The sequence below is a fragment of the Psammomys obesus genome, unplaced genomic scaffold (assembly GCF_907164565.1).
Source record: "Psammomys obesus unplaced genomic scaffold, mPsaObe1.curated_primary_1811, whole genome shotgun sequence".
Lineage (NCBI taxonomy): Eukaryota > Metazoa > Chordata > Mammalia > Rodentia > Muridae > Psammomys > Psammomys obesus.
This window is the reverse complement of record NW_026596064.1, coordinates 1,224,667-1,239,517: the sequence shown is the minus strand read 5'-3', so window position 1 is coordinate 1,239,517 and position 14,851 is coordinate 1,224,667. Positions and strand designations below refer to the sequence as shown.

The window sequence follows — 14,851 nt, the reverse complement described above, 5'->3', positions numbered from 1 at the left end:
AGAAGCAAATTCTGCCTCCATAGGTGAATAGTTACACGGCCTCTCTGAGCTGTTATGTTAAGCGTCTCATCAGAAAATGTACTTCACAGTGCTGGTGGCCAAGATCTGATGAAGTAATGCATGAGTGTCTAGTGAAGCTCCTGCCACATAGTAAACTCTCAGCATAAGCAAGAACACAATTCACAGGGACTTCTATGTTCTCAGCATGTTCACTCCTAGCTTTGGGTTTCATCTGCTCCTGCGACAGTTTCCACTTGACTGAAACAGAGGACTGAAGCACACAGAGTTCTGGACTAGAAGGTTGAAGTCCTTAGGTATGCTCTGCAAGATTCCAAACATCTTAGGTGAATTTCCTTGCCTCCACCTCTCTGGGCTTTCTCTATATAGCCTCTACTGTCCTGAAACTCTTATACACTAGGCTGTCCTTGACCTCAGAGATCTGCCTGCCTCTGTCTCCAGGGTACTGGAATTAACCATGCCTAGTGGACTTCCTTGTCTTTTAAGATGAATGTGGGCTAGTATCTCCAACAGAACCAGTAGTGAGTCAACTGGAAAAGGCAAAAGCAATAGCAGATGGCTTTATATATGCCCGGCACTATTACCCTCGGGTAGAAGACTTTTCAGACCAGAAAAGTAATGAAAATAGGCTCTGGGCCACCACTCCAGGATCACAGACTGATTTATGGAGATTGGGAAGGCAGTTCGGCCCTTCATGTCCCATGAAGGGGATGGAATTAATCAGGTAGCATAGCACCACCTTGTGGGCATTTCAACCCTTTTTCCTTTCCTCCAGTGTTGGCTAAAAGCAGCCAAGTCAAATCATATATATACTTTTTTTGCTGGCTGATCAGGCAGAGTTGGAGAAGCCCAATACAAATACAAACAACAGAGAGGGCCAGCTACTCTTTACTGTCCCCTGTGGGAAAACTGGAGCACAAAGCGCTTCCTCTGGCCTACCCCCAACTGCAAGGGTGGTCTGTCTAGATTATCCCTAGTTTTCAGTCTAACTTCCCTCACCCCAACTTCAGTCAGGATGAGAAGTATCACGGTTGCCAGCAGTAGGAAGAATACTGTAGTTGCAACTTCTGGTCAAGTTTCAGTCTGTAGTGGCCATTCATGCTTCTGTAGCTAGCTTTCTTGTTCTGCCCTATCTGTGAGGAGGGCAAACAGTAACACACCATGGAGCTGGCAATCACCATCAGTCATCTTCAGATGACTCCTCTTCTGCCTCTTTTAGCCACTGGATGAACCTCTGCAGCTGTAAAGAAGCAGAGGGAACAGCTGTAGGAGAAAACATGAACCCCCCTGTTCCTGTTAGTGGATAAATGGTCTGACCACACAAAGTCCATAGGAGTTAGGGTTAGGGTTAGGGCACCCAGGAAGCAGAGGACAGCCTAACATACCTGTCTGTTCTTGCGTAACTGCTGGCTTTCGTCAGTTTCACCTTTTTGGCTGAACCAGCTCAAGATTGTTTCCTCAGCCAATATCTCCAGCTGGTAGAAAGCCATCAGAACCTAAAGAGTCAGCAAAGAGGCATCTCAGAGAATCTAGCAAGGATGTAACAGTATAAAGGATAATGCAGGAGAAAACCTTATCATCTTTACTAGCCTCTCAGCTTCCTTCCACACACCAAGGAGCCCCTTCAAAACAGGCGAGAGCAGGCAGAGTGGTGCACGCTTCTAATTCCAGCACTTGGGAAGGATCAGGAATCCAAACTGAACTACATAACAAGTTTAAGGCCAGTTTGGGAAAAACAAACAAAACAACCCAAACTCAAACCAAAAGTCAAATCATCAACATTATCACCACCCTCCCAAAAGAAAGACAAGAGTGAATCACTCTTTTCAGTATGGAAACAGGATGGACCTCCTGCAGAATGTTTGCTTGGTGCAACCTCAGGCCAGCCCCCAATGGTTGCCTCACCAGCACCAGCCTTGCTCTATGCTCCACTCCTCCAGCAGTAAGCACGAGACCAGGCACAGATGGTGTGGTGAACAAACTCCATGCTAGGCTCAACTTAACCTCAGCTTTGTGTCTCTGTGGGGGTCATGAAGGCCTGTTTCAAGGCAAATGCAGGACAGCTTGAGATGGTATTCACCTTGGCCATGGAAGTAACAAGAGTTTCATGTTCCAAGAAGAAGTTCTCAATGGCTGCCAACGCTTCCAAATGATCAGCTGCACGCTTTATGTAGTTCCTAAAAACAGGGCTCCAGGCTTTGAGCAACTATGAAAAACAAAAACAAAAACAAAAGGTGGGGGAAGTATAAAAATATAATATATTGGGACTGGAGAGGTGGCTCAGAGGTTAAGAGCGCTGGCTGCTCTTTCAAAGGTCCTGAGTTCAGTTCCCAGCAACCACATGGTGACCCACAACCATCTATAATGAGATCTGGTGCCCTCTTGTGGCATGCAGGTGTACATACAGACAGAACATTGTATACATAATAAATAATCTTTAAAAAAAAAAAAAAAAAAAAAGAAGGAAGGGAGAAAGAAGGAAAATGTAATCTATTCCTTAGTGTGCCCAGGCACCTGAACAACAAAGACAAGACTGATCACAGAGAAGCACAAGGAGATGATATAGGAAGCATGGAATCATTTGGGAATGGTTCCCCAAGGTTAGGGAAAAGATGAGATTTCTCAGGGAAGAGAAAGTTGTTTTTGACTGTGGTCTTTGAAACAGCATTTTGCTGTTATCCTAGCTGGTCTCAAAGTCCTGGGCTCTAGTGATTTTTTTTTTTCCCTCAACTTCTTGGAAGAGTTGAACTACAGATATGTTCCGTAATAGCTGATTCCAGGACTATTTCTGAATGTCCTTTCGGGCCTGGAATGCTCTCAATCCTGGAGTCTCAAAGACCATTCAGTATTAAATATTACTGGACTCTGAACCAGCTAATACTCCTCTAGAAACTGTCTTCCAAAGGCAAGGAAAACAGACCCAGAAGTAACATATACCCCAGAGCAAGCCCACCTACTCCTATTTCCTTTTAAGACAAGCACTGCAAAGATGTTGAGCTGCCTCCATGCAATCCTGTGCCCCTGGCCTCAGTGTTTGCTTACAGGAAGCAGCAGAGCACAGTAGCGGTTTGGGTCAAGCAGGGAATCCATTTGTTGCAGGGGAAAGTCCAGGACCACACGGCTCAGGACCTGCATCACTTCCTTTAGGCTGATGTTGTAGGCATACCTGTGGGAGAGAGGGAGCTGAGCACCAGCCTTTACTTCCCAAGCCTCACTGTAGGTGCCATGTGACCAGCTGCTCCCAGCTCCTGCCACCACCAACTCTCCTCACACTGTGAGCCAGAGCCAACCACTCCTTCCTTAACAGGCTGTTTTCAGGAGCTCACTGCCTTTCAGCTCCAAGACTAAGAGGATGGAGACAACACTCTAGAGGAGAGGAAACCTACGCTAAGGCTAGATGCTAGTGTTCTCCTTGCTCTAAACACTGCTGGCCTTCTTTCTATCTAGTCTTGAGAGAGAACATCTTCATTCCTGGAGCAGCCCACATTAGAAAACGGGAAAAGGTTATTCTTACTTGAGAGAGTTGATTTCCAGGACTAGGTTGTCACAAGAAATATTCTCCTCTCTGCCTCGCTGAAGTGTTCCCAGGACTTCATTCTGGAAGACTAAAAGGAAAGAACAAATCCACCTTTCCAGAATACTTTGCTTTAAGTCTCCAGTTCTGACTTTATACCAAAGCCTTTCTGGGAGGAACTAAGCCATTGGCTAGCTGATATAAGGAAAACAAACAAACAAACAAACAAACAAACAAATAAATGGATAAATAAATAAATAAAAGACTTTTTCACACCTCTGTTCTCAACCACTAACCTTTGATGTCATCCAATTGAGGGGACCCTGCTAGGCTGTCCAGCTCCTCAGAACCCACACTTCGCTCACTTTCAGTTTCACTTTCATCTTCCATATTGATCGTGAGCCCTAAGAACAGCAACAAAAAAGAGAAGCCAGTGATAGAGTGCTTGACTAGCCTGACTTTGATCTTCAGCGCCACACATGCTGCCAGTCCGCAGGGCCCACATGGTGAAAAAAGAGAACCAACTCCAGGAAGCTGTCCTCTCACCTCTACTCACACACACACACACACACACAGCAATATATGTGCCCTGTCAGTATGATGAATTGAGGATTCAATAATAATTGGGTTCCAAGGCATTCAAACTTCTTAAAACTATTCCGATTAAGTGAGGCAGGTGTAAGGTCTAGCTCACCCCAGAGACTCTGTCGCAGCTCCTCCTCTTCCTGCATGTTCACATCTGCGGCTTTCCAGAGGTATCCCTGGCCTTCAGCGCCGACTTCTGCTGGATTGTAACCTGGAAGAGGCATTGATCTTTTGAGAAGGCCCAGCAGCAGCAGCAGTCTCTCTGGAAGGAAACAGGTTTTTCCATGGGGCAGAAAGATGCACAGACGCCCCACACCTGCTGAGCCTCACACCTTTCAGCTTCACTTTCTCCTTTTCTTGGTCAGCCCCAGAATCATCACTAAACTGGCCATCATCTTCATCTTCCTCTGCATCTGGAGGGTGCAAAGAGATCACAGAGCCCTCAGGCAGCGTGATAGCCGGGCCCACTACCACCTAAGAGAAAAAAGGACCAAGTGGCACAGACTTAATAGTGCATGGAGAGCTATATCTTGACAATCAGAACAATGTTTTTTGTTTTGTTATGGTTTTATACTAAGTAGAAGGTCAAAGAAACTTGGGCCCTCATTGCACGCTTATTTAAGGGGGGAAATACGGTCCCCCTGTAAATAAACATAATCACTATTCAACTCAGGGATTGTGCCCAGTCTGCAACAAGCCTTACCTGCGAAGTGAGGACACAGTGTGGCTTCAGTGTAACTCCTTCCTTGACCTCAGCTTTGTCACAGAGCAGAGACTGGTGTATTTGTGCTCCAGCAGCCACTCGGACTCCCTGCCACAAGCAGGCCTGGTCCAGCACCACATTATCACCTGGTTCAGAGGAGGAAGACTTCTGGTTACTCGGGGTCCCACATCTGAAACAGTCTTCCACAGAGGACAAGGCTGACTGACACCAGCCCCAGCTCCCACTTCACTCTGATGCTCCATCTGCCAACATTAGAAACATCCAGTCCCGGGGCTGGAGAGATGGCTCAGAGGTTAAGAGCACTGACTGTTCTACCAAAGGTCCTGGGTTCAACTCCCAGCAACCACATGGTGGCTCATAACCATCTATAATGAGATCCTGTGCCCTCTTCTGGCATGTAGGTATACATGCAGGCAGAATAATGTATAAATAATAAGTAAATAAATCTTTAAAAACAAAACATCCAGTCCCTTCCCAGATCAGCCCCAACAGCTGACTAGCCATTCTCTACTAAGTTTATAGTAATTTTACACTGTACATCCGACTTAAACGGAGACCCTCCAGGACTTCCCAGATTGAGCTATATCTTATTACAATCATGTCCACGTCTGTAAGGAGAATCAAACTATTCCACCTCTCTACTCATTACAGAATTCGATTCCTGCTGTTGTCTTTCTAAAAGGCTGGCACTATTAGTAGTCTCATATTCTTCACCCAAAGTGAGCTGACCAGATGAAAAGCACAGCTAGGGAGAGCAAAAGGAACACAGAGGGCCGGAGAGAGGGCTCAGCAGTTTAGAGCACTTCTTTCAAAGGACCCAGGTCTGAGTCCCAGTACCAACATGGCAGCTCGCAATGGTCTGTAATTCCAGTTCCAGGGGATCCCAAACCATCATACAGATATACATGCAGGCAGAACACCAATGTACATACAATAAAAATAAATGAACTATTTAAAAAAAAAAAGGAATACAGAGAGCGCACAACCATAATACCCAGCATCCAGGTCCCAGCACGGCCTCACATCAGATGTTACTGGGCAAGACACCTCTTTGAAGGTTAAAAATACTAACACATGCAGAAGTCCTTTGTACACTGTAATGAACAGAGGTTACTAGTACATGCCAACTCTACAAATGTGAACATAGGACATTCCAGGATGTGAAGTCATCTTAAGAGCCATAGGCTAGGCCAGGCTAAGGTGGTGTATGCCTTCAGTCCCAGCACAAGGGAGGCAGAGGCGGGTGGATCTCTGTTAGTTCAAGGCCGATCAGGTCTACAAAGCAATTTCCAAGATAGCCAGGGCTACACAGAGAAACCCTGTCTCAAAAAAACAGAGCTGGTCTCAAAGTCATGACTCAATCTATCCTGCTAAATAGATGGGATTGTTGTAGATGTTTTGGGGGTGTTTTGAGACAGGGTTTCTCTGTGTAGCCTTGGCTGTCCTGGACTCATTTCATAGAGCAGGCTGGCCTTGAACTCAAGTGATCTGTCTGCCTCTGCCAAGTGCTGGGATTACAGGTGTGCGCTACTGCACCTGGCTTCCTCCGGCCTTCTTTTGTTTAAGATAGCTTTTAATATATTTAGTTCCAAGCTGCCTCAAACTTGTAATCTTCCTGCCTCCATTTTTAAGTGTGGGCCAACACTGGGGTGGTAGTCATGGCTTTAACCCAACACTTGGGTCTCTCTGAAGTCAAGGCTAGCTGCTTCAAAAAAAAAAAAAAAAAAAAGTGTGTGCCAACAAGCACAAGGACTCTCTCCTTTTTTTCTCCTCTAGCTCCTTTTCCTCAAGATTTAGCCAATTTAGTTTTCTGTGTGTGAGGATTTTGCCTGAGTTATGTATGAGCATCATGTACATGTTTGGTGCCTAAGGAGACCAGAAGAACCCCTGCACTCAGTTGTGAACTACTGTATGAATACTGGGAACCAAATCTGAGTCCTCTGCAAGAGCAACAAGTGCTCTTAACCACTGAGCTGTCTCTCTAGACCCGCCACTCCTTTCTTAAGTCCCTAGTGTCCTCCGTAGTTTCCAGAGACACACTCCAGTCCATATCTGTAGGACCACTGCTGGATTCCCCACCTGTGCTCACCAATGTGGCAGTCAGGGCCAATGATGCTGTTGGTGATGGAGCAGTTGCTGCCAATGACAGTGCCAGCTCCCAGAAGCACGTTTTCCTCCAGGACACTGCCGTGGCCCAGGCTGACTTCAGGCCCTCGATATATGTTGTGTCTGGAATGAGTGTAGCTCTGTGTGGTGCTGTCAGTGAAATTGACTTCTGGAGTGAGGGGGTAGACCCATCGGCGGATGACGTCAGCGCAAACAGCAGAGTACATGTGTAGGTTGGAGACCCGGGCGCCATATTCCCTAGTTGTCACATGCAAGTGGATCTGGTTTCCTAGGATCTAAACGAGGAGAAAGATCACCCAATCAAACAAGACAGAGATAGTCCCCAAGCACAACACTTTCCTCAGCCTTTCAGTGCCTCTCTGCCACTCACCAAGATGCTAAATGGCCCTAGTTGTTCTTCTTTCTTTCTTTCCCCCCCCAAGACAGGGTTTCTGTGTGTAGCCCTGGCTGTCCTGGACTCACTTTGTACACCAGGCTGGCCTCGAACTCACATCGATCTGTCTGTCTCTGCCTCCTGAGTGCTTAGATTAAAGGTGTGCACTGCCACACCAGGTTTGGCCCTAGTTTTCTCCCAGCCATCTTCCGCCCTCTCAAAGCTTAATGAAACAAAAAAGGGAACCAAAAGTTCCCAGAGTAAGTCAACCCTCTCTACTAGAGCCTCTGCAAGCCTTTACTCACCTCCTCATTCACTAACAGGCCTCGCACAAAATCATCCCGAGTTTGGTAATCAAAATTGTCTGTGAAGAGTTGAGCTACCTGTGGGGGGAAACAGGGTGTGCTAAGATTAAATGCTTTCCCAGGAAACAAAGTTAAGTTCCAGTTATCAAACCCATAATAACTGGCTATGGAGCAAAATCCCAGGCTTGGTCCCAATATCCCGGGAATGAGATAATAGTGCCTTTCTTACCACAATTAAGAAAAAGGGGGAGAAGACACAAACCCTGGCCTTGAAAGGGAGTGATGACAGACCTGGAGAGTTCTACTCTTAGGATATGCAGCCGTGCTCAGGAGAGCTCACCTGAGGAGAGCAGATGCTGATGTGACAATCTAGTAAATCATATCGAATCTCCACTCCATCTCCACTGCCCCGGAACAGGTTCTGTGGGGAAAATTTGCAAAGTCTTTAACTCATCTCTCTCCTAGAAGCTCATCCCTCTCCTACCTGAGTGATACCCACTCACCAAAGGAAATGAAAAGCGCCGGAGACCTTGGGTCTTCTGGAAATGTAGAAGCCGGTTTGTGGTACTATCCATGGCTACCACCACATTGTCCTCATGGCAGCGTGTAGGATGGCTGGGGGATGACTCCTTGAAGATCATTGTCATCACAGACACATTTTTTTCTAGCTTCCGTCTTAACCTATAAAGAACATGAGGCACAGTCATCTCAGGACTCTGCTGGTCCCTAAGTCTTGGTCTTGCCACTGTCGCCACCCTGACCTGTGTTCCTCCAGGGCTCTGGTAATATTGATATTTGAGATGACATCTCCATATAGCAGAAGAAAGTCAGAGCGCACCAAGGCCTTGGCATCAACGTCACGCAGGACATCGCCTAGCGATCGGTATAGCTCGGAGGTGATTATTCGAACAACATTGGAGGATGTAGGATGGCACCACTTGGATTTCCTATGGGAAAGGTGATGAGAGAAATGTACATTAAGCGAAATATCACTGACCTGGCTCTCAACCTCCCTTCAGCACTCATCTTCTCTATGGCTTTTCTGGGTTGCTGCCAGCGTCCTTGACTTTAAAGAGGCTTATGAATCATAATGAATGGTTTCAGCATCCAGGGTCATTAGTTTCAAGTATTTGAGAAATATGGCTATTTCCTTTCTATACCTATACTCCTGTCTTCAAATGTGAGTTCGAATTTAAAAAAATCTTCCTGATCTAGGGCACGAAATCTGGGAACACATTTTTCATGTCATCTTTCTTGTCCTGAAGTCTGTATCAAATTTAAACACTGTAACATGGAAAATGTTAATATATTAGTCCTTATTTCCTAAACTCATAAATTCCAAGACCCACTCTTCCAAAATTTTAACAAACATCTAAGGTGCGTAGTGGGGAGACAAGGGTGAAGAGCTTGTTCTTATCCTTGGGGGCCAGAACAGGCAATATTTGGAAATTCAGTGGAAAGATGAAAAGATGTCCTTCTAGTAACATATACACTCGAGCCATCAAATAAAAAGTGAAACCCATGAGACCAAACTTTGTAAGACTCAGAAAACCACATGCCAGACTTTAACTATTTATCACCAGAACCTCAAGGCAAAGAGAGCTCTGGGAGCTTGCCTCAGGAAAAGTGAAGAAAACACTACACCTTATGTGAGATCTGAACGGAGAGTTTATCCCTCACCACACGTCTTTACACTGTCATATTCATCCCGAAACAACTGGAAAAAGAGGGTGAAACATGGAAAGGAAAAATTTTGGAGCCTTACAGTAAGTGTTCTTTGATCTGAGCGGCCTTCCAGCAGCAAAAGACAAATGTTTCCTGCACACCCGTGGCAGTCAGGAATTCCAGAGTATAGTCAATTAGTGCAACGTTGGCCAGGGGCAAGAGGACCTACCGGGCAGGACATGAAAAAGTCTGAGGTCTTCAATCCATGATTATACTTTGGGTACCCCAAGGCAGCAATGCTCCTTCTATCAGTGTTTCCAGACACTACAGTTTGCTTTACCCTTTTATTCTAAAGTAAACTGGCTCCTGCTTATACTATTCATGGAATGGCCGAAGGTTCAGTCTAAGGTACTGGGATCTGGGCTCAGGATGGTATCAGACATAGATATACCATAGTAAACCGGTCCAGCAAAGTATGAATGTTGGCCCTAAGTGATAGATCCAGAACACTTAAGCACCAAAGCCTTTTCCCCCTAAAATTTCCTTCCATTACCACTAAGAGTCAGCAAATGGAAGGAAAATAGCACGTACCAGACCTAGCCTTTTCTCTTTTCCGTAGAGTACCATCGCCCTTTCTGAAGCTTTTTTTTTTAATTGCGCTACTAAATCCTCCCACCCCGGGAAGGTTTCTTAGAAACGCTGCTCCTACACGCAGGCATCTATCTCCATTCCTCCCAAGGCTAGGTAGACAGGCCGTGCGAGAACCCAAGTTTGCTAGCCACTTAACTGGTCGGTCCCTCCACCTTCCCTCAAACAGATAAAACCGACTTTAGAGTAACTTCCAGAGCACGTTTCACTAACCAGCCGCAGAGGCAACTTGCAGCCCCGCCACCCTCCAGGCCCGCTGGCTACTCGCACGCCGGGCGCTCACCCGAGGCTGGTCCTTGGAGATGGGGAAGAAGCGGCGGTTGAAGCTATCCGCCACTAGAACGGCCTGGAGGGGCGGCGGCGGCTCCTCCTCCGCACCTTGGCTTCCTCCGCCGCCCGGGCCGCCCGCGCGCTTGTTCGCTCGGCCGGCCGCAGCCCCGGGGACCGCCGCAGTGGCTGCCATCTTCCCTCGCAGGCAGCACTTCCGCGGAGAACCTGACACGGCACGCCGCAGAGGCCAAAAAGGGGCCTAAGAGCCAGAGCGCGAAGGCGTGCCTGAAAGGAGGAGTGCGCATGTCTGTACCCGGCGGGGGCGTGGCTAACCGTACTAGGCCAATAGGAACTGGCCGTCCTGGGTGGTGCGTGCGCACCGTAGAGGCGGGGGGGTCCACCGGAGTCAGCGAGCTAACATGGCAGCGAGTGGAAGGAGCCTGCACCTTCCCTGCCCATCACCCGGTGACAGCTGCAGCTCCAGGGTGCCTGACACGCTTTCGACCTCCGAGGGCACTGAATGTGCTGGCAAAACACTCATCCGCATAAATCTGAAAGCACAGTGTAGCTCTCCATTTGCATTCTAGTAATCTAAGGGGGTCTGGCGGCTTTGGGAGGGAGTCGGTGATATGCACAGACACTGGACGTGGGGACAAATTTTTACTGAGTATGTGCCGTAAGATTATGGTCTAGGCCGCTCACTTGTTTATTTACTTATTTATTTTTCAGTGCTGGAAATACAAGCTAGAGCAACAGGTATTTATTAAACTCTTAAATCAGGTCAAGGAAACACGCCCAGCGGGCGAGTGGAAAAACTGGTGCTGGAGCTCATTTGACTCCACGAGCGTTCTGTCATTTTCATGGGGATAAAAATGACGGCCTCCCCAGGTCCAGTCCAGCCTATCACAGATGAGGCTGGATCTAAGAACGGCAGTGAATGGAACAGGACGGGGCCGTCGTAGCAAGTTTCCCAGGTTTTGGGAAAAGACGCTGTGGCCACAGTTCATAGGTCCAGCCTAAGGCGGAGGAAGCGATCGCACGCAGCCAGGGCGTGATTCTGTGGCACCAAGACTTCCAGTTAGTAATCCTGTCCATTCAGCCTCGGAACTCCTGCTAATCCCACAGCCTGCAGGTTTTGGCAGCTTCCTCCTGCGTCGCGCAGATGTTCTCCCGCAGAGCTGTTAGCCTGTGTTTCTAGTGTGCCGCGACGCTGAGGTTCCTCGTGGAACCCAGGAGCCTTGCATTTCTTTCTTCGCCCAGCCAATGGGGGTGCTATGAGAAGAACTTCTGCTTTTGAAAACGTTAGTTGGCGCAGAGAGGGAGAGCTTGGTAAAAATTTTCATTTGCATCAGTGTACTACAGGTTACGTAAGGGCATATGTTTCTAACAGCGATTGAGACAGGAGGATCGCAAGTGGGAAGCCAGCATTAGGTTCTGGGGGGCTGTTTCGCTGCGTTACAGATCTGCGTGCAGAAGAGAAAGAAATGCGTCTGTGGGAACCCCTCGTAACAACACAGACTGTCGCCCACACAGGGCTCCACTGCCCCCTAGAGGCCAGTGTTATGCAATGCACCTTCACCAATTTCCTAGGTCTCAAGACTTAATGACAAACGAGGTTTTGGTGGGTTTTTTTTTTTCCTGTTTGAGATGGTCTCACTACATTGCCCTGGTATTTACTGTGTAGACCAGGTTGGCCTCGAACTCACAGAAACCCACCTGACTCTGCCTCCCGAGTGCTGCGATTAAAGAAGTGCACCACCATGCCTGGCCTATGGAATCATTTCTTATGCAGAGGTTCCAGGACTGTAGAGTAGGAATCATCCACATCCGTGGTGTAGATGGAGGTCAGGTGGTAAAGGATTTTTTTTTTTTTTTTTAATTCTACGATCCAGACACAAAGAAAATCGAGCTTCTTGACGATTTTAGAGTGCGTAGAGGCAAGGTTTCTAGACAGCATTGTCCAGAAAAAGGAATGATGACCCACTAAGCCAGCCCAAGGTCTTCCGTCCAGAGCAGTAGGAATTAATAGTGTGAAGCTGAGTCTAGCTTGCTAGGTACCCAACTTCCCCCCAAGGATTGCGTGTCCTGCAGGAGAAGGCTGTGAAGTGAAGGAACGGCAGTGGACTGCTATTGCTTACACGGGAATGGCCCAGTTTTACCTCTGAACATCCTGCGTCCTGGACTGAGGAAATCCCGAGTTCCTGGTACACTGGAGTGGCCACATCGCGTCAGTAATTTGCTGTGGGCGCTCCCTCCTACAGACATAATTAGAAATGGCCGGCACTTCCCAATGCCTGCAAAGATGTGGGCCACGGGGAAACAATACTGCGATGTTTACTGGGAAATGTCAGCGACAGAAGAAAAAAATAATAATCCTGATATCGCCAGAGAGAAAGTATGCTACCTAAAGGGAACCTAAAGGGATTGTCCTTGCTGGAGCAAAGGTGGAAGCAGAAGGTGATGGTATGGCTCCAGTGGCAATAAAGGCCCAATAAGGAAAAGCTCCGTCAGGTCAAGAGGACAGAATCTAACATTCCAGTTCAATAACCCGGCCGAGGGACCACCCCTAGAAAGTTTGGGCTCACCTTAAGGCATCCTAAAGAGATAGGTAAAATGGGTAAAATTTCCCCCTTATTGAGATTCTGCATGCTTTTTCTCCCTGACTTTTGGACCCAGCTCAGTCTTTAGAAGCCTTGCAGTCATGAAGTTCGTTGGACCTAAGTTAGGACTCAGAAACATACTTTTTACTTTTTGTCTCTTTCAGATACTGGCCAACACCTACGTATACTTTCTCTGGTGCTTTGGGCTTCTTTACTCTCTCATTCTCATCCACGTGGCTGCTTGTCCGCTATGGATCTGACCTCCATGCTGTCTCAGATGGCATGGCTTTTCTCCTTATCTCCATCTTCCTCCTTTAGGCAGCTGCTGAGTTTTACAGTTTGCCTGCCTGTAGAGGGATTTTTAACCCAGCCACATGTCTACTATGGCTGGAATACAGACACTCCTTTAGTACACATCTTTAATCCCCTTGGCCGGAACACAGACACACCTTTAGTACATACTTTTAATCCAAAACAATGAAGGTAAAGTTAGCTGGTAGAAAAGCAGTGAGGTTCAGTGCAGGTCAGCAGTGGCAGATGAAGCCAGAGAGCAGCACAGAGAGAGAAAAAGAGGAGGCAGTTTTGCTGGGACAGTTTTATAGAGACAGACTGAAAAGAGAACAAGCTAGACACAGTTGAAGACAGAATGAGCCAGAGGATGACAAAGAGCCAGAAGATTAGAACAGGTTGGTAGAGTTAGTTTGAGACCAAGCAGAACAATTCAGTCAGAGGCTGCTATATATCTTTAATCCCAAACAATGAAGGTACAGTTAGTTTGTAGAAGGAAGCACCCAAGTTTGAAAGTGATGTCTAATTGAGTGCAAAAAAAGTGACAAATCAGAGAAAGATCTGACACACTAGAATAGGCCCAACTCTCACAAGAAGTGAGAGGAAAAGGAAACTACTTAAGGGGTAATGCAGAGAGGGAGAAAAAGAGAGAGAGAAGAGGTAGTTTTACTAGGAGAGTTTTACAGAGAGAGGTTGAATGAGAGAACAAACTAGACAGGTGAAAAAAGAAGACATAACAAGAATGAGAAGCCAGAAGATTAAAGAACATTGCTGGAGTTAGTTTGAGGCCAAGCTGAGCAACTCAGGGGAGAAAATGCCAGACTGAATAAGCTGGGAGAGGAGTCTGAGCCAGAACAGCTGAGTTGAACCAAGCAGCTATGAGCTCAGAAAGAACAAGACAGGGTGAGTTTATTAAGTCTCAGAGGCTGAAAACATTCCAGGCCTAGGTTCGATTGTACAGAGGCTAAAGCTTCCAGGACTGGGCCTAAATTAGCAGACAGAAGCAGTAATCCTCTGAGACAACAAGTGAATCAGCAAATAAAAGTTTCTTTTATTCAGATAAAATTGTCATTGAACTTCTGTTTGAGTCCTTTTTTTTTTTTTTTTTTTCTGAGACAGGATTTCTCTGTGTAGCCTTGGCTGCCCTGGACTTTGTAGACCAGGCTGGCCTTGAAGTCACAGCAATCTGCCTGCCTCTGCCTCCCTGAGTGCTGGAATTACAGGCGTGTGCCACCAAACCTGGCTTTGAGTCCATTCTTAAAGTCCTTAATTAATGACACTTAAGATCCTCAATATATTCATTGTAGACAATATTGTAGGTTATTAATATTTATCGTTGATTTATCTTTTGGTTAAACAGTGGTTATTCCTAAACCAGCTGTATACCCAAATCACCACAGAGAGACTAGGATGTATTTAGTTAACCTAGAGCACAATGCTGGGCAATAATTACTCCATCCTAAACCTCCAAGCCTGCATAACTTCCTCCCAAACAGATTGCCCACAATATACTTGTTTTTAGTCTTATCTTAAGTCTGGTTCATCTCTCCTCATGGGTCCAAGTCCTGTTCTGCCAGTCTCTGCTCTCCTCCTCCCACTTCCTTCTTCCCCTCCCCTCTGGACCAGGATGGTCCACCCTATTTGCTCCATTGCACAGCACTGGCTGGTTGCTTAATTGAAAATGCCGAGAACAAATGGTGGCATGTTTACACAAACTTGAGACCGGTGATGCTT

The 14,851-nt window shown here is 46.8% G+C and overlaps 1 protein-coding gene across 1 annotated transcript; it reads right to left on the bottom strand.

The window, feature by feature from the left end:
• Positions 1-888: 888 nt before the first annotated feature.
• Eif2b5 (eukaryotic translation initiation factor 2B subunit epsilon) lies at positions 889-10,453 on the bottom strand. The gene is made up of 16 exons (XM_055625053.1): positions 10,243-10,453; positions 9,412-9,536; positions 8,408-8,593; positions 8,150-8,327; positions 7,987-8,067; positions 7,647-7,724; positions 6,931-7,243; positions 4,821-4,966; positions 4,450-4,591; positions 4,227-4,328; positions 3,829-3,936; positions 3,533-3,623; positions 3,061-3,184; positions 2,099-2,224; positions 1,404-1,514; positions 889-1,258 (listed from the first exon to the last, which is right to left on the bottom strand). The coding sequence occupies exons 1-16, from the start codon at positions 10,420-10,422 to the stop codon at positions 1,199-1,201; spliced, it is 2,151 nt and encodes a 716-aa protein (XP_055481028.1). The 5' UTR covers positions 10,423-10,453; the 3' UTR covers positions 889-1,198.
• Positions 10,454-14,851: the final 4,398 nt, after the last annotated feature.

Excerpts from the sequence above, each read along its gene's own strand:
- Eif2b5 (XM_055625053.1), bottom strand. The coding sequence starts at position 10,422 with ATGGCAGCCACTGCGGCGGTCCCCGGGGCTGCGGCCGGCCGAGCGAAC. Across the intron at positions 8,328-8,407 it reads AGAGCCCTGGAGGAACACAG|GTTAAGACGGAAGCTAGAAA; the intron begins GTCAGGGTGGCG and ends TGTTCTTTATAG. Across the intron at positions 8,068-8,149 it reads GGCGCTTTTCATTTCCTTTG|AACCTGTTCCGGGGCAGTGG; the intron begins GTGAGTGGGTAT and ends TTTTCCCCACAG.